This window comes from Gobius niger (assembly GCF_951799975.1).
Source record: "Gobius niger genome assembly, chromosome: 13".
NCBI classification, from domain to species: domain Eukaryota; kingdom Metazoa; phylum Chordata; class Actinopteri; order Gobiiformes; family Gobiidae; genus Gobius; species Gobius niger.
In genome coordinates this window covers 2,297,414-2,320,192 of record NC_136864.1, presented here as the reverse complement: position 1 = coordinate 2,320,192, position 22,779 = coordinate 2,297,414, and the positions used below count along the sequence as shown (strand labels likewise).

At 45.7% G+C, this 22,779-nt stretch overlaps 1 protein-coding gene across 3 annotated transcripts; it reads left to right on the top strand.

Moving 5' to 3' along the window:
- Positions 1-1,656: 1,656 nt before the first annotated feature.
- On the top strand, positions 1,657-22,499 carry fbl (fibrillarin; the record flags this gene model as incomplete). Of its 3 annotated transcripts, XM_079569872.1 has the most annotated exons (10): positions 1,657-1,750; positions 5,948-5,992; positions 6,026-6,067; positions 8,375-8,536; positions 8,658-8,752; positions 11,371-11,541; positions 13,644-13,776; positions 13,888-14,000; positions 16,649-16,794; positions 22,239-22,499. In XM_079569872.1, the coding sequence occupies exons 1-10, from the start codon at positions 1,741-1,743 to the stop codon at positions 22,261-22,263; spliced, it is 942 nt and encodes a 313-aa protein (XP_079425998.1). In that variant the 5' UTR covers positions 1,657-1,740. The 3 variants fall into 3 exon arrangements, with proteins under 3 accessions (XP_079425998.1, XP_079425997.1, XP_079425996.1); XM_079569870.1 differs by having other exon boundaries at positions 1,658-1,750; positions 5,948-6,067; XM_079569871.1 differs by lacking the exon at positions 22,239-22,499 and having other exon boundaries at positions 5,948-6,067; positions 16,649-16,798.
- Between the last annotated feature and the right edge of the window lie 280 nt (positions 22,500-22,779).

The window sequence follows — 22,779 nt, the reverse complement described above, 5'->3', positions numbered from 1 at the left end:
CTCAACAATAAACTGGACCAACACCCTGAACAAGAAGAGCCAAAGTCGCCTCCACCTTCTGAGGAGACTGAGGTCCTTCTGAGGAGACTGAGGTCCTTCTGAGGAGACTGAGGTCCTTCTGAGTGAGCAGGCCTCTGCTCTCCACGACGCTGCCGTGTGCGGGGCCCCGGGCAGGACAGAGCGGGACAAGAACAGGAGGGCCAGCCCCGTCCTGGGCTGCCCCCTGGACTCTGTGGAGGAGGCGAGGGACAGGAGGGTGTTAGCCAAGCTCACCTCCATCATGGACAACACCTCCCACCCACTGCACGGGACTGTAGAGGAGCTGAGCAGCTCTCTCAGTGACTGAGACACCCTCAGGTCCTTCATCCTCACTGTGACTGTACAAGACTGTAAAGTAACATGTGCAATAACCCCCCACAAAAGTGCAATAACCTGTATCTGCGCCACTTGCACTATGATGACGGTGAACCGACATTTTGATATTCTACATTTCATCGTCTGTTCTAACTTGATTTTGTTTTATTTATACTTTTTGCCCCTAAAAGCCTTTTGTTCATTGTGTATAAGGCACCTCTGTTTAACCCCACGTGACTTCCTCCATAGTGAGATCCATAACGACTTCTCCAGGGGCGGACTGGCCATATGTCCATTCTGGAAGAGCACAGAAGGGCCACCGGTCCCGCCTCAACCGAGCTTTACCCAAATCTAACAGCTAAAAAGAAAAGCATCAAAATAGCGAGAAAAAAAGAGGATGAAAACATGAGAAAAACACGGACAAAAAATGATAAAGAAAATCATTAAAAAAACAAAAATATGACAAAAATGTGGCGACGTGACGAAAAGTTTCCGTCACTTTTGTCGGTCTTGGCTTTCAAATGAGGCGTTACATTGTTGATCTCCAGTCGAGAAGCTTTTAGATTTGGGTAAAGCCCAGTATAAAAAAAAATGAATCTAAAAGGAATTCCGTGGAGTATGGTGCACCACAAGGTTCAATTTTGGGACCATTATTATTTATTATTTATATGAATGATTTTGCTTCTGTTTCTACGACCACCTTTCCCGTTCTTTTTGCTGATGATGCCGATCAAAAAAAATAAAAAATAAAAAGTCGATCTGGGGAAAATGCACTCGTTAATGTTAAGGTTAATGTTAAGGCGTTAATGTAAGAGACTCCCACCTGAACAGATCCCATTTTCTGGCTTTACCCTAATCAAAAAGCTTCTTGAGAAAAAAGCATCAAAAATGTGACAAAAATTCAACAAAAATGTCACACACAAAAAAAAAGAAAAACATACAAAAGGTGACACAACACAGCAACAACGCGAGGAAAAAGGTCAGTTTTGTGGGTCTTAGCTTTCAAATGAGGTGTTACACAGCCAAAAGAGGACAGAATGCATTTGGTTTAGGCGGGGGGTAAGAGGCTAAAACATGTATTTGTGGAAGTGTCACAATTAGGCTAATTTGGGCCAGGCTGCTCAGAGTCCGGGGCTGTTTTTCAGTCCCAGTCCGGCCCTGGGCTTCTCTTTCCTCGTAGATTCATTTGCAACGAGCGCCTGCCTTACACCCGCCCGTACAGCAGGGGGCGGCCTTCTCCCCCGCCCCTGGAGGAAGCTCTCACTGCGCAGAATCGGAGCGAGCACATGTGAGGAGTTTGTGTTCATGCGCGTAACAAGCAGCCGGAGCCACGCGTAACAGACGAACAGCAGCTTTTCACGGCACAAACCCCCCGATAACAGCGACATGAGGCCCGGTAAGCGCACCTTTTCTCCCCGTTTCACCCCCTAATGTCTCCGTTTACACTTTAAAACGCAGCTGATTCGCTTCATCCGCGCTTTTCCGTGGATTAAACGCTCCAAACGTCCCTCCTGCGCCACGGGGTTTAGCCTCCCGACACGTGCCCGGGCTCCCGTTCACGTTAGCGCGTTCCCCACAGCTTTACGCGAATCTAAAACACACTTTATCCTTTCACATGAAGAGAATCGTGTCTTTTCCTTAGATTTTAAACCCGTTTTGTTCCGTGCGCGAGGCTCGTGCCGCGTTTAGGCCCGTGCACGGGTTAGCTTCGACTGTTTACGCACTAACTTTGTCGTGCGTAATTCTATCCAAAAAACGTGCCCAAGAGCGAATCTAACGGGAATATACCGACTCAGGCCTGGTTTTTAAAGTGTAAAGTTTATTTGGTTTAAAGGAGACTCTCAGGCAGAACTTTTAAAGCCGCACTTTGCAAGTTTTGGGGCCGTTTTTGCTCCGAACATGTGCTTCACCCGCAGAGACTGGTTTATCCGCGCGCTGTGGATTTAAACGGAAACGTGAGATTGTGCGGATTATAAGAAGGAGCTCATCGAAGTGAAACATTTATTTAGTGGTAATTTTGTTAACCGCTTAACTCCCACCTGAACCGAGCACGTTTTCTCCAGTTTGGCTTTACCCCAATCCAAAAGATTCTGGGAAAAAGCGACAAAACTGAGACGAAAACAATGATGGAAATGTGGCAAAAAAGTGAGAAAACATTGAGGAAAAAGTGACGAAGAATTGAGGGAAAAGTGGCAAAAATGTCACAAGAAATTGATAAAAAATGTGACAAAATAATGACAAAAAATGACAGAAATTTGATTGAAAAAAGGACGAAAAAATGACAAAAATGTGACAAAAAAATTACAAAAAATGACCAAAAAGTTACAAAAATGAGTTGAATACCCTACAAAAAAATGATTGACAAAAAAAAATCTAACCTGAGGAAAAAGAAAGTTCAGAAAAAAAAAAAGTTCAGGCGGGAGATAAGAGGTTACCCAAAAGCTTCTTGCAGAGGGAAAAAAAGTACCAAAAGGCGATAAAAGTGATGAAAAAGTCACACACACAAAAAAAAGTGACACAAAATTACAAAAATGTGAAAAAAAAGTAACAAAAAAATAACAGAACATTTGATTGAAAAAATGACAAATGTGATAAAAAATTGAAAATGGCAAAAATGACAAAAAAAAGTTAAAAAGAATGAGTTGAATACCCAATAAAAAAATGATGGGAAAAAATAATCTGACGTGAGGAAAAAGAAAGATCAAGAAAAAAAAGTTCAGGTGGGAGTTAAGAGGTTAAACACAGTCTTAACCACATTTTCTCCAGGTTGACTTTACCCTAAAGCTTCTTGCAGACGAAAAAAAGTACCAAAAGGCGATAAAAGGTGATGAAAAAGTCAATAAAACAAAAAATTGACAAAAAATGACCCAAATGTCACAAAAAATTACAAAAAGTGAAAAAAAAGACAAATTAGACAAAAAAAATGACATTTGATTCAAAAAATGTGAAAAAAAGTAACAAAAAATAACAGAAAATTTGACAAATGTGATAAAAAATTTAAAATGGCAAAAATGTGACAAAAAATGACAAAAACAAAATGACAAAAAAAGTTACAAAAATGAGTTGAATACCCAACAAAAAATGATGGAAAAAAAATCTGACCTGAGGAAAAAGAAAGTTCAGGAAAAAAAAGTTCAGGCGGGAGTTAAGAGGTTAAACACCGTCTTAACCACATTTTCTCCAGTTCGACTTTACCCAAAAGCTTCTTGCAGAGGGAAAAAAAGTATCAAAAGGCGATAAAAGTGATGAAAAAGTCACAACAACAAAAAATTGGACAAAAAATGACCCAAATGTGACAAAAAATTACAAAAATGTGAAAAAAAAGACCAAAAAAATGACAAATTTGATTTAAAAAATGACAAAATGTGAAAAAGTAACAAAAAAAATAACAGAAAATTTGATTGAAAAAATGACAAATGTGATAAAAAATTGAAAATGGCAAAAATGTGACAAAAAATGACCAAAAAAAATGACCAAAAAAGTTACAAAAATGAGTTGAATACCCTACAAAAAAATGATGGGGGAAAAAAATCTGACGTGAGGAAAAAGAAAGTTCAGGCGGGAGTTAAGAGGCTAAAAACCGTCTTAACCACATTTTCTCCAGTTCGACTTTACCCAAAAGCTTCTTGCAGACGGAAAAAAAGTTTCAAAAGGCGATAAAAGTGATGAAAAAGTGACACACAAAAAAAAGTGACACAAAATTACAAAAATGTGAAAAAAATGACAAATTTGATTCAAAAAATGACAAAAAATGTGGGGAAAAAAGTTACAAAAAAATAACAGAACATTTGATTGAAAAAATGACAAATGTGATAAAAAAAAAATTGAAAATGGCAAAAATGTGACAAAAAATGACCAAAAAAAATGACCAAAAAAGTTACAAAAATGAGTTGAATACCCAACAAAAAAAATGATGGGAAAAAATAATCTGACGTGAGGAAAAAGAAAGTTCAGGGAAAAAAAGTTCAGGCGGGAGTTAAGAGGTTAAACACCGTCTTAACCACATTTTCTCCAGTTCGACTTTACCCAAAAGCTTCTTGCAGAGGGAAAAAACGTACCAAAAGGCGATAAAAGTGATGAAAAAGCAACGAAAACACTGCAAAAGTGACGTGAAAGCTTTTAGATTTAGGTAAAGCTGAAAAAAAAGGAATGATGTTTGAACTTTTTGCTTTGAAGGACTTTTTATTAGCCCTTTAATTGCCAACTTTCTTTTAAAGTTACTATAGTTCACGGTCCAAAAACTCAAATAACTGCAACTAACAAGTATTTTTACGATTGGCTGCGACAAAAATAAAAAAAAATATCAAAAAGTGGCGCCGCTTCAGGACGTGTTGATGGTGTAAACTTACAGTAAATGTTTGTTTGAGGCTCTTGGTGCTAATTCTGCTTCTGATTGGACGAGACACAAACATAACAGACCCTAAGCATAAAAACAAAGTAGGTTTTCATCAAAAATACAAACATTTTCAGTAAGTTTGTGTGAACCAGAAAACTAGTAATCGATAATAATGGATAATTGTCGAAATATTTCAATAATCGATTAGTTGTTTCAGCCCTAGTTATGCTAAGAAAAACCTCCAAAAGCACCAAAGTGTGAGAGAGGGTTCAATGATGTCATGGTCAACAAACAAATGCATTTAAATCAGACTCTATGGAAATATATGAACTTTTTTGGGTCATTTTTCCCTTAAAAATGTCTCAAAAGACGTATCTATGAAGTATTTTGAATATTTCCTAAACATGGCCAAACTGCACGCTCATTTGTTTAAATAAATATATGCTTTTAGTTGACTTCAAATCATAAAAATGCCACCCAAGACTTGACTTCCTGTTTCGATCCAGCTCGCCAAAAGAAAAGCACCGTCTTATTCATTAGTTCAGAAAGAGAGTGACAAAAATCCAGAAAAAAGGTGAAAAAAATCCAGAGAAAATGTGACACAGATGCATCAAAAAAGTAACAAAAGTGCCATTTAAGTGACAAAAATCCAGCAAAAAAGTGACACAAATCCAGCAACAAAGTGACACAAATCCAGCAACAAAGTGACACAAATCCAGCAACAAAGTGACACAAATCCAGCAACAAAGTGACACAAATCCAGCAACAAAGTGACACAAATCCAGCAACAAAGTGACAAAAATCCAGCAAAAAATGTGACAAAACAGCAACAAAAAAGTGACAAAAATCCAGAAAAAAAGTGACAAAAATCCAGCAACAAAGTGACAAAAATCCAGCAAACAATGTGACAAAACAGCAACAAAAAAGTGACAAAAAAAGTAACAAGTGCCATTTAAGTGACAAAAATCCAGCAACAAAGTCATAAAAAATCCAGCAAAAAAACGACAAAAATTCAGCAAAAAAACGACAAAAATCCAGCAAAAAATGTGACAAAAAAAGCAACAAAAGTGCCATAAAAAGTGACAAAAACACATAAGGGAAATAAAAAGTGACGACAATGGCAAAGAGGAGAGAATGCATTTGGTTTTGGCGGGTGGTAAGAGATTAAAAAAAGTCTTCATCAAGCGATCGTCCCCGTGGTTGATCTGTGGTGTTTGTCCAGCGGGGGCAGCAGTGAGCAGTGTGTGTGTCTTTCAGGGTTCAGTCCTCGCGGTGGCGGCCGAGGCTTCGGTGGTCGTGGAGGTTCTAGCGACCGAGGCTTCGGTGGTCGTGGAGGTTTTGGCGACAGAGGCCGCGGTGGATTCAGAGGAGGTCGAGGTGAGTGTCGTCCTGAGAGGGAGGGAGGTCTGGTCCTGAGAGGAGGGAGGTCTGGTCCTGAGAGGGAGTGAGGTCTGGTCCTGAGAGGGGGAGGTCTGGTCCTGAGAGGGAGGGAGGTCTGGTCCTGAGAGGGAGGGAGGTCTGGTCCTGGGAGGGAGGTCTGGTCCGTAGAGGGAGGGAGGTCTGGTCCTGAGAGGAGGGAGGTCTGGTCCTTAGAGGAGGGAGGTCTGGTCCTGAGAGGAGGGAGGTCTGGTCCTTAGAGGGAGGGAGGTCTGGTCCTGAGAGGAGGGAGGTCTGGTCTTGAGAGGAGGGAGGTCTGGTCCTGAGAGGAGGGAGGTCTGGTCCTGAGAGGGAGGGAGGTGTGGTCCTGAGAGGAGGGAGGTGTGGTCCTGAGAGGGAGGGAGGTGTGGTCCTGAGAGGGAGGGAGGTGTGGTCCTGAGAGGGAGGGAGGTCTGGTCCTGAGAGGAGGGAGGTCTGGTCCTGAGAGGAGGGAGGTCTGGTCCTGAGAGGAGGGAGGTCTGGTCCTGAGAGGGAGGTCTGGTCCTGAGAGGAGGGAGGTCTGGTCCTGAGAGGGAGGGAGGTCTGGTCCTGAGAGGGAGGGAGGTCTGGTCCTGAGAGGGAGGGAGGTCTGGTCCTGAGGGGAGGGAGGTCTGGTCCTGAGAGGAGGGAGGTCTGGTCCTTAGAGGAGGGAGGTCTGGTCCTGAGAGGGAGGGAGGTCTGGTCCTGAGAGGAGGGAGGTCTGGTCCTTAGAGGAGGGAGGTCTGGTCCTGAGAGGAGGGAGGTCTGGTCCTGAGAGGGAGGGAGGTCTGGTCCTGAGAGGGAGGGAGGTCTGGTCCTGAGGGGAGGGAGGTCTGGTCCTGAGAGGAGGGAGGTCTGGTCCTGAGAGGGAGGGAGGTCTGGTCCTGAGGGGAGGGAGGTCTGGTCCTGAGAGGAGGGAGGTCTGGTCCTGAGAGGGAGGGAGGTCTGGTCCTGAGGGGAGGGAGGTCTGGTCCTGAGAGGAGGGAGGTCTGGTCCTGAGAGGGAGGGAGGTCTGGTCCTGAGAGGGAGGGAGGTCTGGTCCTGAGAGGGAGGGAGGTCTGGTCCTGAGGGGAGGGAGGTCTGGTCCTGAGAGGAGGGAGGTCTGGTCCTTAGAGGAGGGAGGTCTGGTCCTGAGAGGGAGGGAGGTCTGGTCCTGAGAGGAGGGAGGTCTGGTCCTTAGAGGAGGGAGGTCTGGTCCTGAGAGGAGGGAGGTCTGGTCCTGAGAGGGAGGGAGGTCTGGTCCTGAGAGGGAGGGAGGTCTGGTCCTGAGGGGAGGGAGGTCTGGTCCTGAGAGGAGGGAGGTCTGGTCCTGAGAGGGAGGGAGGTCTGGTCCTGAGGGGAGGGAGGTCTGGTCCTGAGAGGAGGGAGGTCTGGTCCTGAGAGGGAGGGAGGTCTGGTCCTGAGGGGAGGGAGGTCTGGTCCTGAGAGGGAGGGAGGTTTGGTCCTGAGAGGGAGGGAGGTCTGGTCCTGAGAGGAGGGAGGTCTGGTCCTTAGAGGAGGGAGGTCTGGTCCTGAGAGGGAGGGAGGTCTGGTTCTGAGAGGAGGGAGGTCTGGTCCTGAGAGGGAGGGAGGTCTGGTCCTGAGAGGGAGGTCTGGTCCTGAGAGGAGGGAGGTCTGGTCCTGAGAGGGAGGGAGGTCTGGTCCTGAGAGGATGGAGGTCTGGTCCTGAGAGGATGGAGGTCTGGTCCTGAGAGGGAGGGAGGTCTGGTCCTGAGAGGATGGAGGTCTGGTCCTGAGAGGGAGGGAGGTCTGGTCCTGAGAGGGAGGGAGGTCTGGTCCTGAGAGGGAGGGAGGGAGGTCTGGTCCTGAGAGGAGGGAGGGCTGGTCCTGAGAGGAGGGAGGGCTGGTCCTGAGAGGGGGAGGTCTGGTCCTGAGAGGAGGGAGGTCTGGTCCTTAGGGGGAGGTCTGGTCCTGAGAGGAGGGAGGTCTGGTCTGGTCCTGAGAGGAGGGAGGGCTGGTCCTGAGAGGAGGGAGGGCTGGTCCTGAGAGGGGGAGGTCTGGTCCTGAGAGGAGGGAGGTCTGGTCCTTAGGGGGAGGTCTGGTCCTGAGAGGAGGGAGGTCTGGTCTGGTCCTGAGAGGAGGGAGGTCTGGTCCTGAGAGGAGGGAGGTCTGGTCCTTAGGGGGAGGTCTGGTCCTGGGAGGGAGGTCTGGTCCTGAGAGGGGGAGGTCTGGTCCTTAGAGGAGGGAGGTCTGGTCTGGTCCTGAGAGGGGGAGGTCTGGTCCTGGGAGGGAGGTCTGGTGGTCTGGTCCAGGCGTTCCTCTGATCCCTGATGTGACCCTGTTGTGCAGGAGGAAGCTTCAGGTCCCCAGAGGGCGGCGGATTCCGGGGTCGTGGAGGCTTCGGCGGCCGGGGAACGCCCCGGGGCCGCGGGGGCTTCGGTGGGCGGGGCGGCGGACGAGGCGGCTTCGGAGCAGGAAGGAAAGTCATGGTGGAGCCGCACAGACATGAAGGTACAAGACCCGACTGCGGAACTTCAGGAATCAAAACTCTGATGACAAACTGATTCCAGAAATAAACTAGATCCAAAATCCGTCTTCATGTCATGTGTGACCCGGGACCTGGTGTTTGCAGGCGTGTTCATCTGCAGAGGGAAAGAAGACGCCCTGGTGACCAAGAACATGGTGGTGGGAGAGTCTGTGTACGGAGAGAAGAGGATGAGCGTGGAGGTGAGCGCCCGGGGTTTCCTCAACTAAGACCAGAATTATATCCAGGGTATCAGCGGGGTCTTAAAAAGTCTTAAAGGAATAGGCCACCGTTTTTACATACTGAGATATGTTCTTACCTGAGCTTTGACGAGTTCTTTAGGACCTGTCTGATCTTCAGTCACGTAAACACAGCTCAGACGGCGTTAGCATTTAGCCTCTCCCTCTCTCCTCTATAGCTCCAAAACAGGTCAAGATAGAAGCTACCAAGCTCTTCCACGTTTTCCCTATTTAAATATGGTTACGTGAAGTGTTCCACTACAAAGTATAATTACACAAAATTAAACAATGTGGATTTTCTAAGCGGATAAAAGGGGGAACTATATGGTAAGGCGTAATAATACCAGGAGTAATTTGGCATCGGCGCAGTAAAGTGAAGATTACTGCGCGAATTTCGAACTACCACCGCCCCTTTTAAACGCAGCAGGGAAGACCCCCGTCTGAAGAGAGCAATTCATCATGTTTAGAAGCTCGTCTCTAAAAGATCCATTAAATGTTTTAAAAAACGGGGTTGGGATCGGGTCCAAAAGACATGTGGTGGGAAAGCTTTATCAGGCATCTCAGCATTAACCAGGACAAAACTGTCCAGTGTTTCCTCTGGAACAAATAGACCGTCAGGTGTATTTAGAACCGTGTTACTTTGGGTAGATAAAATATTACATCTGATAGTGTCTATCTTTCCTCTGAAGTGTCTGCAAACTCCTCACAGAAGGCGCCTGTGGGGTCAAAAGGAGTTTTGTTAAAATTAGGGTTTAAAACATTTTCTATCGTTGAGAATAAGACTTTTGGATTATTTTTATGATTGGTGATTATTGTGGAAAATAATTTGTTTCTTGCATTTCTTATTGCTGTATTGTAGGTCTTTTGTTGGGCGCGTTAATCACTGAGTTAGTTTTAACCTCCGCAAACGTATCTTTGATAACATGGAAATACCTGAAGTAGCCTCATAAAATAACCACTGCTGAAGCCAAGTGTTTGTGTTTTAGTTTAAGAAATAACTTATGAACATATTTCTAATTATCAAATCATTTAACCCCTTAACTCCCACCTGAACCGAGCACATTTTGTCCAGTTTGGCTTTACCCCAATCCAAAAGCTTCTGGAAAAAAGCTGTGAAAATAGCAACAAAACTGAGACGAAAACAATGATGGAAATGGGACAAAAAAGTGACGAAAATGTGATAAAAAATTACAAAAAATTGACAAAACTGGACGAAAAAATGACAAAAATGTGACGAAAAAATGACAAAAATGTGATAAAAATTTGACCAAAAAATCTACAAAACTAGACGAAAAAATGACAAAAATGTGACAAAAATGTGACAAAAATGTGATAAAAAATGACAATTTTTTTTTACAAAACTGGACGAAAAAATGACAAAAAGTTACAAAAATGAGTTGAATACCCAACAAAAAATTGATGGAAAAAATGTTATATACTTTATACCATGTTACAATGTTGTTCTCATCAAAACATACCAGTGTGACAGGCCAGAGTTTACCCCCGATCTGGACTATACCAACCCCTTAACTCCCACCTGAATCGAGCACATTTTCCCCAGTTTGGCTTTACCCCAATCCAAAAGCTTCTGGGGAAAAAGCTGTGAAAATAGTGACAAAAATGTGACAAAAAATGACAAAAATGTGACAAAAATGTGATAAAAAATGGACGAAAAAATGACAAAAAATTTACAAAACTGGACAAAAAAATGACAAAAAATTGATAAAAATGTGACAAAAAATTGATAAAAAATGACAAAAAAAATTGATAAAAATGTGACAAAAATAACAATAAATGACAAAAATTTGACAAAAATTTGATAAAAATGTGACGAAAACATTGACAAAAAAGTGATGAAAAATTGATGAAAAAGTGGCAAAAATGTCACAAAAATATTACAAGAAAAATGAGAGAAAAATTGGACAAAAAAAGAAACAAAAAATTGACCCAAAAAAAAATACTTAAAAAATTAACGGAAAAATAACAAATGTGACAAAAATGAGTTGAATACCCAACAAAAAAATTATGGAAAAAAAATCTGATGTGAGGAAAAAGATCCTCTCGGTTCAGTCGGGAGTTAAGAGGTTAATGTGAGTTATTGATCTTAATATAACCTAAAGCCTCTCATTTACTCGAGGATATTTAGTGTAGAAAAGTCCAGTGATCCCTGTTCAATGTTTATCCACGAGTTTATCAATAGATATAATTGATAATTGATCTGTAACATGACAATGAAGTACAACTTTATTGATCTTAAACTGGAGAAAAGTCAATTCATTTTTCACTCGGAGAAAGACTCTTTTAAGTCTCTTGGTATCGGCAAATATCGGATAATCGGCCGATACTCAACCCAGTATCGGCATCAGAATCGGGGCATTTCCAGCCTCACCACAGGTCCCACATCCTGCATTTCAGCTAAAACTCTAACGTTAAAGTACTGGCTTTGGATGTAGCGTTGTGGGTGTGAGACTCACTAAAGTGCAGTACAAAAAACACTAAAGTACTTTACGTAAATACATTCAGGTCCCGGGATCATGAACTGAGTCTCATAAAAGTTCTACATCCGGTGTCGTTTGTTGCAGGAAGGAGAAACGAAGACCGAGTACAGAGCGTGGAACCCGTTCCGCTCGAAGCTGGCGGCGGCCATCTTGGGAGGAGTGGACCAGATTCACATAAAGCCCGGGGCCAAAGTCATGTACCTGGGGGCCGCCTCCGGAACCACCGTGTCCCACGTGTCGGACATCGTCGGCCCGGTGAGCAGCGCACTTTAAACTCTTTGACCACCAGGACACGACCGCTTTAGACCCGCCCCTCTGACCACCAGGACGTGAACGCTTTAGACCCGCCCCTCTGACCACCAGGACGTGAACACTTAAGACCCGCCCCTCTGACCACCAGGACGTGAACACTTTAGACCCGCCCCTCTGACCACCAGGACGTGAACACTTTAGACCCGCCCCTCTGACCACCAGGACGTGAACACTTTAGACCCGCCCCTCTGACCATCAGGACGTGAACACTTTAGACCCGCCCCTCTGACCACCAGGACGTGAACACTTTAGACCCGCCCCTCTGACCACCAGGACGTGAACGCTTTAGACCTCCCCCTCTGACCACCTTAGAACACTTTAGACCCGCCCCTCTGACCACCTTAGAACACTTTAGACCTGCCCCTCTGACCACCTTACAACACTTTAGACCTGCCCCTCTGACCACCAGGACGTGAACACATTAGACCCGCCCCTCTGACCACCAGGACATGAACACTTTAGACCCGCCCCTCTGACCACCTTACAACACTTTAGACCCGCCCCTCTGACCACCAGGACATGAACACTTTAGACCCGCCCCTCTGACCACCAGGACGTGAACGCTTTAGACCCGCCCCTCTGACCACCAGGACGTGAACGCTTTAGACCCGCCCCTCTGACCACCAGGACGTGAACGCTTTAGACCCGCCCCTCTGACCACCAGGACGTGAACGCTTTAGACCTGCCCCTCTGACCACCAGGACGTGAACGCTTTAGACCCGCCCCTCTGACCACCAGGACGTGAACGCTTTAGACCCGCCCCTCTGACCACCAGGACGTGAACACTTTAGACCCGCCCCTCTGACCACCAGGACATGAACACTTTAGACCCGCCCCTCTGACCACCAGGACACGAACACTTTAGACCCGCCCCTCTGACCACCAGGACGTGAACACTATAGACCCGCCCCTCTGACCACCAGGACGTGAACACTTCAGACCCGCCCCTCTGACCACCAGGACGTGAACACTTCAGACCTGCCCCTCTGACCACCAGGACGTGAACACTTTAGACCCGCCCCTCTGACCACCAGGACGTGAACACTTTAGACCCGCCCCTCTGACCACCAGGACGTGAACACTTTAGACCCGCCCCTCTGACCACCTTACAACACTTTAGACCCGCCCCTCTGACCACCAGGACGTGAACACTTTAGACCCGCCCCTCTGACCACTGGGACAAGAACACTTTAGACCCGCCCCTCTGACCACCAGGACGTGAACACTTTAGACCCGCCCCTCTGACCACCAGGACGTGAACGCTTTAGACCCGCCCCTCTGACCACTGGGACAAGAACACTTTAGACCCGCCCCTCTGACCACCAGGACGTGAACACTTTAGACCCGCCCCTCTGACCACTAGGACGTGAACACTTTAGACCCGCCCCTCTGACCACCAGGACGTGAACGCTTTAGACCCGCCCCTCTAACCACCAGGACGTGAACACTTTAGACCCGCCCCTCTGACCACCTTAGAACACTTTAAACCCGCCCCTCTGACCACTGGGACAAGAACACTTTAGACCTGCCCCTCTGACCACCAGGACATGAACACTTTAGACCCGCTCCTCTGACCACCAGGACGTGACCACTTTAGACCCGCCCCTCTGACCACCAGGACGTGAACGCTTTAGACCCGCCCCTCTGACCACCTTAGAACACTTTAGACCCGTCCCTCTGACCACCAGGACGTGAACACTTTAGACCCGCCCCTCTGACCACCAGGACGTGAACACTTTAGACCCGCCCCTCTGACCACCAGGACGTGAACACTTTAGACCCGCCCCTCTGACCACCAGGACGTGAACACTTTAGACCCGTCCCTCTGACCACCAGGACGTGAACACTTTAGACCCGTCCCTCTGACCACCAGGACGTGAACACTTTAGACCCGCCCCTCTGACCACCAGGACGTGAACACTTTAGACCCGTCCCTCTGACCACCAGGACGTGAACACTTTAGACCCGTCCCTCTGACCACCAGGACGTGACCACTTTAGACCCGCCCCTCTGACCACCTTATCAAACGGATGGTGTTCCTGCAGGAGGGTCTGGTGTACGCCGTGGAGTTCTCTCACCGATCGGGCAGGGACCTCCTGAACGTGGCCAAGAAGAGAACCAACATCATCCCCATCATCGAGGACGCCCGGCACCCGCACAAGTACCGCATGTTAGTGGGTAAGTCCACACGGGTACCGCATGTTAAGTCCACACGGGTACCACGCGGGTGAAAGTCTCTGAAGTCTTTGACCTGAGTTGTTGTGACCGAGTTATTCCGGTTTGTTTCAGGGATGGTCGACGTCATATTCGCTGACGTTGCGCAGCCGGACCAGACCAGAATCGTCGCTCTGAACGCTCACAACTTCCTGAAAAACGGCGGACATTTTGTAATATCCATAAAGGTAAAACCACTGCAGATGTTGTTGTTTTTTAGTATCGAGCTTTTTAAAGCGATCTGGAGACTCCTGTTTTCAGAGGAGGCACAGAATTATAGACACAACATAAGACGCTCTGTGTATTTGTGTATTTGGCTGAGGGGTTCACGCTCTTGCCTTACAACTAGAAGGTCCCGGGTTCGATCTCCTGCCTGGGCCTCTGTTTCCTCAGACAGTTGAAGTATCAGGATCAGCCCACAGTTACATTATGATGTGATTATGGGCTGTATGCACAGTGACCCCACGTGATTTCCGCCTGGACAGTAAACCAGGCGCTGTCCTTCCTGTCCGTTATCTCTTCCCATTAAAAATGAGCAGGTCCCACAGAAATGAAGCAATAGCTTAAAGGGGGCCTATTATGCAAAATCGACTTTTTCAAGCTTTACATCATGTTATTAAGTCATTCCCTCATTAAAACCATGCCTGAAGTGTTGCCTTGGCACATTCACGTATTTTCGAGTAATCTGTAGAAACTCTGATGGCAGCCATTTTAGGGATAAAACGCCTGATTCCTTCAGGAAACGCCCTCGACCTCCAGGATACGCCTCCGACCTTTCGTCACCAGCCGAGTAACCAACCACCGCTCCTCAGCAGAACCCCCTCCCCGCAGTGTCTAGCCCTAAGATGTAAACAGAGTCATCATGGATGATTAGCTTCATGTGTTGTGAACCGGAGCCACAGCAGACTTTTACAAAGACACACATCAGTGTTTCTGTTACCGAAACACCCAGGATTAAAACCGGTGACAAGAACACTTATTTCAGTGTCTGGTTCTGCGCTGGGCCTTGATGATGCACAGAGCCTCCGGAGAAAGCTAATGCTAAGCTAAACCTCGAGTCATCACGTGAAAACGAGAAATATGCACAAATAAAGTCAATAAAACCACCACACACATAAAGAACCGTTTAACAATGATCACACACGGAGCCAGGCTTGTTGATTTGGAAGTTTATTGCTCACATTTCATCTACAATGGGTCATAGCCGAGTGGTTTTCTCCCGGAGCTAACAAGCTAGCCGCGACAAGCTAACGGGAAAATTCACTGAATACAAGCATATTATGCATTGAAAACGTCACTAAAACAGGCAACTGCTTGAAGCAGCCTTTATGATGATCACACACGGAGCCTGGCTTGTTGATTGTGTAGTTTATTGCTCACATTTCATCTACAGTGAGTCGTAGCCGAGTGGTTTCTCTCGGAGCTAAGGCACTATTAGCCGCGACAAGCTAACAACCTTCACCTTCACAACATTCATTGAAAACAGGCAGCATATTATGCACAAATAACGTCAATAAAGCAGGCAACTACTCGAAGCAGCCTTTACGATGATCACACACTGAGCCTGGCTTTACACATTTGTGGTTTATTACAGACTTTTCATCAACAATGAGCTGTAGTCGATTATAACAAGCTAACGGGTAACCTCGAAAAACCACTGTCCACCTGCACAGATAATGTCCGTCTTTTGAATGGTATGGGCTCCTGCAGATCCTGGTGTCGTCCATGGGGGTATAGTTAGAGATCCATAGGGCATGGCAGATGCAAAGAGAGAGCCTCCAAACAGCAGTTATTTTTCAGGCAAGAGCCCCTTCCAAGCGTCCGGTGTGGAAGGTTTGTTTCCAAATAATATCCTGTGTGGCCATTGTTCACAAAGTGATAAACAGTAGGTCCTTTCCAACAATAAAAATTAAAATGCACCGATCGTAGTTTCAATACTTGAGACAACGAGCGCAGTGTTGTGATGCCACAGACAGCGTGTGGAGGGGGCGTGTCGGAAAGGGTCAGAGGTTCTTAAAGAGACAGGGGCCTATTTCAAGTCATTTGCTAACGCCATTTTGAAAGAGCAATTTTATACAAGGCAGTTATTCTAATTTACTGCATTGACAGACCAACAGAAGGTTTCGTCATCATTGTAGTGTCCTATAGACTGGTGCTATGTGGCTGAAAAAAGCATAATACCCCCTCTTTAAGATTTGGTAAAGGACAGCGAGTAAAAGTTCAGATGTGACGGAGCAGGTTAAAAATATTACATGAGACGCAACGACTTCACTGGAGGAAACTTCGTGTTCATAACGGTGGATGTTTTTGTCTTGAGGCTAACGCGGCTAACGCGGCTAACACAAAATAAAAAATTAAATCTAGCGCAAAGTTTTGAACGAGCCTGCGCAAAAAAAGAATCGTCCTGTTAGTTTAAATAATATTTACTTGCTCACATGTTATATTATCATTTTTCAACACTAGCCTTCAGCTCTAAGATAAAAGCTCCGCCCCTTACGAGCGCTGGCGTTTCCTTTGGGGCTGGATTCACAGTGAACATGATGTTTGTAATACGTTGCTGTGACTCCATCAGTAACTCGTTGTCCTTAACCAGATCCTGAGCTTCTCTATATTTGTGTGGGACCCTGATAATTGTGAATGTAAACGATCGCTGAAAGGAAATACAGCGTCTGGCGGACTGTCCAGGAAGACGTCACGTGGTAAAACTGCATATAGCCTATTGGTCTAACTTATCTAACAGTTTCCAGAGAGGGAGACACCCGCAGGAAATCGCACTTCTTAAATATTTACCGTCTTTGTCGTGATGATTCTGACCCGACATCTGCTCCCGTTCCAGGCGAACTGCATCGACTCGACGGCGGCGCCCGAGGCCGTGTTCGCGGCGGAGGTGAAGAAGATGGGAGCGGAGAACATGAAGCCTCAGGAGCAGCTGACCCTGGAGCCGTACGAGAGGGACCACGCCGTGGTGGTCGGGATTTACAGGTAACGCTCGAGCCTAACGTGTGTGGGGTTAGCAAACCGGCTTCTCCAGGAACGTCTGTTAGCATTTAGCTCATTTAGCCGTCAAATACAGAATGAGAGAGTGAATGGACTGGTTCCTTACGGTGAAGCGCTTTGGGCCTGAGAAAGGTTGAAAAGCTATTCACTGTTTTTACCATTGTTAAATTATGAACGAACCAGATGTTTTCAGCTGTTAACATGTGTTGTTCGTAGTTTAAAATGGGTGCACAGTGGTCCCTCGCGGTTCACATTTCGCGGTCTCGCAGATTTATTTTTAGTACAATTTTGTAAAAAGAAATTAGGGCTGCAACAAATGAATATTTTGTCATCGATTCATTTATCAATCGATTAATCGCTTGGTTGTGAATTGTGTAGTAAAAATGTTTAATTTTTAATTTTTTTTATCACATTATAGCTTAAGTCGCGCTGTTTAAGGAAGTGTTGATGGAGTTTAATTAAAGGGAAATGTGGCTCTATTCATGACATTTACATTGTACAAACCACTACAGACCCTAAATATAATCAATAACACTACTTTTTTTTTTGTCATTTTTGCTCCATTTTAGTCTGTGTGAGCCAGAAATCGATTAATCGATTACTAAAGTAGTTGTCGACTCTTTCAATAATCGATTAGTCGTTTCAGCCCTAGTTTTTTTTACAGCGTATGAACGCCTAATTCTAGAAACAAATGCGACAGCACCAATGGAACAAGAATTAAAACCCAACTTGAAATCAGACCAATAATTGTTTTTCACTTGATATGACACAAAATTATCTGAATTAAGAGAATAACTAATAGGTTTTATCTCATCTAAAACCAGACCAAATCCACTCAAACATTAATTCAAGTAGATTTATGTCATTTCTGACATAACTGGGTGTATTGACAGTATTTCTACCTTTGTTTCTCCCATTTAACTCTAATAATGTCAAAAGTACTCTCTGATTCAGTGTTAATTTTGACAACATATTTTAATTTAGTTTTAGGCTTAGTCTTTACTAAAACGTAATGTAATTTTCAATCAATCAATCAATCAAATTTTATTTGTATAGCGCCCAACAACAACCAGAAGGTGCCCAGAGCGCTTTCCAGGATAAAAACAAGAATCATCGTAGACAACAATAAATACAAAAACACATAAAAACAGCAGTCGAGACGGTGGCTATCCGAAGGCTTTCCTGAAAAAATGTGTCTTCAACTGTGATTTAAAAACACTCAGCTCTGTGATGTTTCGAAGCTGGACCGGAAGTGCGTTCCACAGCTTTGGGCCTTGCACTGCAAATGACCGGCCTCCAAACTTTTTGTATTTAAACTTGGGAGTGACCAGGGAGGTGTGTTCAGAGGAGCGCAGAGTTCTGGCTGGTTCGTAGACCGTTACCAATTCGGCAAGGTAGGCCGGGGCCAGACCATTGATGGCCTTGAAAACAAACATCAGGACCTTAAAGTCCACCCTAAACGCCACCGGGAGCCAGTGGAGAAAGCGGAGGACTGGGGTGATGTGTGAGCGTCTGGAGGTGTTGGAGAGGAGACGAGCTGCTGCGTTTTGTACCAGTTGAAGCCGATTGAGGAGTGATTGGTTAAGTCCAGTGTAGAGGGCGTTACAGTAGTCTATCCTCGAGCTGATGAAGGCATGGATGGCCTTTTCCAGGTCAGCTCGGGACAAGAAAGACTTGATCTTACTCAGTAGCCTAAGCTGGTAAAAGCTCGCCTTCACAACTGCACCTATCTGTTTATCAAAGATCATGCCACTGTCAAAAATAACACCCAGGTTGCGGATGGCGGGGGCAAACTGAGGTGTAGGAGGACCAAAACTGGGGGAACTGTGAGGTGAGTCCGGGGTGAACAGGATGTACTCAGTCTTTCCTTCATTCAGGTGAAGGAAATTCTGGGAGAGCCATTGTTTGATGGTGTGAAGGCAGTTGTAGAGAGGGTCCAATGCAGCACTGTTGCTCAGAGTCACAGGGAGGTAGATCTGGAGGTCGTCTGCATAGAAATGAAAGTGGACGTTGTGTTTAGAGATAAGTTGACCAAGTGGCAGCATGTACAGTGAAAACAGAATAGGGCCAAGAATGGATCCTTGGGGCACACCGGATGACAGAGGAGCAGCTGAGGAGGAACAGTCATTGAGCATTACGGAAAAAGTTCTGTTAGTGAGATATGATGAAAACCATCTGAGAGCCATGCCCTGCAGACCGACAGTGTGTTGAAGTCGGGAGATGAGGATGTTATGATCCACGGTGTCAAATGCAGCGGTCAGGTCCAGTAGCACCAAAACCACAGAGCTTTTACTGTCCAGGGCTCCCAGGATGTCATTGTGGACCCTCAGTAACGCTGATTCGGTGCTATGCCTAGACCTGAAGCCGGACTGGAACTTATCAGCTATTGCATGCAGTTGGAGGTGAGACTGAAGCTGGGAGACAACAAGCTTCTCCATCAGCTTAGACAGGAACGGCAGATGAGATATTGGGCGGAAATTGGACAGTGTGGAGGGATCAAGGTTGGGCTTCTTGAGCAGCGGTCTGACAATGGCATGTTTGAGAGCAGTGGGAACAGTGCCCAAACTGAGACAACTGTTTATAAAGGAGACGAGGCAGGGACCCACGATGTCAATAGCCTCCTTCATAATTTTGGTAGGAACAGTGTCTAGAGGGCAGGTGGTGGCCTTCAACTCATGGACCGCTTTTTTGAGGTCTACAAGGGTAACTGCCTCAAAGTTCACCAGCACACATTGCACCGCTTGGGAGGGCATGATAACAGAGGGGGCTTGTGTGATGGATTGCCTAACAGACGAAACCTTGTCCAAAAAGTACTGTTTGAATGCGTTACATGTTTGTTCAGATACATCAGTCAAACCAACAGACACCGGATTTATCACAGAGTTAATAGTGCTGAACAGGATTCCAGGGCGATGGCTATTGCTGTTGATGAGATTGGAAAGGTATTGTCCTTTAGCTTCCTTCACTGCTGTCTGATAGGTGGCAAGACTGTCTCTAAACATCTCCAGTGACACCTGCAGCCTATCCTTCTTCCATTTGCGCTCTGCCTGTCTACACTGACACCTAAGAGCCCGAGTTGTATCATTGAGCCAGGGGTCTGATGGGCCTTTGGTACCCATTGCCTTGTAGGGCGCAACAGAGTCCATAATCTGGGAGCAAATGGTGTGAAAGGAGGAGAGGAAAAGGTCAGGACATGGAGGCGATGCCAAATCAGCAGTAGAGCAAAGATCAGAGACAGTAAAGGCAGCAGTAAAGTCATTAACTGTTGATGAGGTAATGATGCGCCGACGTTGGGGGGCAGTGGATGTGGGTGCAGGTGGAACAGCACGGATGTCAAACCGTATGAGAGAGTGATCAGATACGGGAAAATCCAGGACCTCACAAGTTGACACTGTCACCCCACGTGAGATGATGAGATCAAGAGTGTGACCTAACCTATGAGTTGGGCAGGATATGGACTGGGTCAGATCTAGTGAGTCTAAAAGTGCCTTGAAATCATTAGCAGATTTATCAGAGGGGCAACAAACATGGATGTTAAAGTCACCACAGATTAGGATGTTGTCAAACTTTGGCAGAAACTCTGACAGAAACTCTGAAAAATCATTTAAGAAGTCCTTATTTAATTTAGGCGGTCGGTAAATTATTGCACATAAAATAGGACATGGGAGTGAGAGCACAAATGCTTGTAACTCAAAGCTGGAATACACTTTGGTGGACAGCTGGTGGCACTTCAATGACTGTCTGTATGTGGTGGCTATCCCCCCGCCCCTACCCGTTTGCCGTGGGGCGTTGAGGTAACTATAGCCAGAGGGGAGGAGTTCCGAAAAGGCACTGACGTCACCTGGGGGGAGCCAGGTTTCCGTGAGGAAAAACAAATCCAGATTGTGAGAGGAGATGACATTATTAAGGATAAAAGTTTTGTTATTGAGCGATCTGGTGTTACAAAGAGCCATGCGGAACGTGGTCGCGCTGACAGGCGGCGATGTCACGCGAGGAATTGGACGGAGGTTTCCGTGGACGCAGCTCCGAGTGGATGTTTTTGCGCGGCGGGGGCACGGACACGGAGGGCCGGTGTCGGGGCTAACCAGCCTAAGCCACCCGTAACAATCCCGCAATTTTGGTCGAGATTTAGTCGAAAAAATCCTTTCAATTTTAGTCTAGTTTTAGTTGACTAAATTTAAGACTAATTTAGTCGAATTTGCATTGATAATATTCATTATAATCATATTTAATCTTGTTCCTCTGCTTCATGGAGCTGCTCCTCATGAACAAAGCAAGTTCATTTGGCAGTGAATTTACATGATCTGAGGCTCTTTCAGACGGACAATATAAGTTTGGATGATTTTAGTCTCTCCTTTTCATTTTTATTTAGTCTTATTTTAGTCGACTAAAACATCTGGACATTTTAGTCATAGTTTTAGTCTCATGAGAAACTTTTTATTTAGTTTTAGTCCAATTTTAGTCGTCAAAAATATCACTTTCACTAAAATCAAGACTAAATATTTTAGTTGACGTAATTAACACTGCTCTGATTTGCGTCATAATGTTTCTCAAATCATCTTGAGGGCCAGAGGTTCTGGGCTGGAGGGCCAGATTTGACCCCCGGGCCTGACGTTTCCTACCCCTGGTTTAAATAATCGCAGAGCGGAGACGAGAGCAGCTCACGACGTTTCCAACCCCACGTCTGTAAAGTGAATTTAAAAGTGTTATTAATGCTAATGCTAATAATGCATTGGTTTTATACAGCGCTTCTCTGGACACTCAAAGACTCTTTACATTGCATTATTCATTCACTCCGTACTCGGTGGTGGTAAACTACTATTGTAGCCGCAGCACACTGGTTTTACAGCCTTAAACATATATGATAGTTGTAAAAAATGAAGCTGTCTACTTCACCGATTTCGTTTATTGTGGGTTATTTTAGAACGGAGCCCCCACGATAAACGAGGGACCCCTGTAATAAGACAAATCCACCTTCTGGGGCCCTTTACCTTATAACAATGTTTCCACCAGTAATCCTTCAATCTGGCAACATTTGAAAGTGTTTTTTGTTCATACAAGCTCTTTGCCAAGCAGAAACTCCTGGCTCTTTTCAAAAGCGCCGCTCGGTCATGAACGTCAGAGTAGTCCTGCGCTCGGGTCTGTTTCCTCTTTCCACACACACGGAGCTTCACTCTCAAACATCCCGCTCTCTTTTTAATACAACTGTTTGGTCAGAACCCGTGACTTTAAAGTTTGTGATTTGAACTTCAGCCGCTCGTCCGCTGTGCTGGAGCGCCCCCTGGTGTCTGCTGTTGGACACTGCTCAGCCGGGTTAAAAGTGGAACTTGTTAGTCTCACTAAAGATTTGTAAAGTGTAAAAAGGCTCTGCTGTTTCAAACAAAAGGTGACGTTTAGCCTCATCCACATGGTTCTGTTCTGTTTTCTAGAGCCCCCCCGAAGCAGAAGAAGTGACGTGGCCGCGCAGCCGGACGTTCTCCTGGACGTTCCCCTGGACGCGGGGGTTCTTCCTGGACTGTGATCAGTTTTGAGCTTTTTCGTTCCAGAGTTTGTATTTTTAATTATGACATGTATATTGCTATTAGTGTCTTTTTTCTATTGTTTCCCCCCTTATGTTCCCGGTCAAAGAAACCGCTTTTCATTACATTTACTGCAGCCATTTTGTGAACTGTAAACGGGACGAGTTTTGAAATGTACAGACGATAATCGATTATTAAAAACCTTTGGAGCTGCCGTCCTGTGTTGTGCTTAAGAAAAGGACAGACTCTTGTTCAGAGCAGAGCGGTGGAACAGCTTTGTTATATACAATCAAAACTCACTGGAACTCGTGGCCACAAGATTAAATAACATCACATGCGTTTGCGGTGACCCCGCCCTGGCCGACGCCGACTTCATCAGCAGGATTTTGCGGTGAAGTTGAGGCGACAGAGCAAAAAGTGACCGAGTTTTCTCAACTGGAGAGTCTGATTT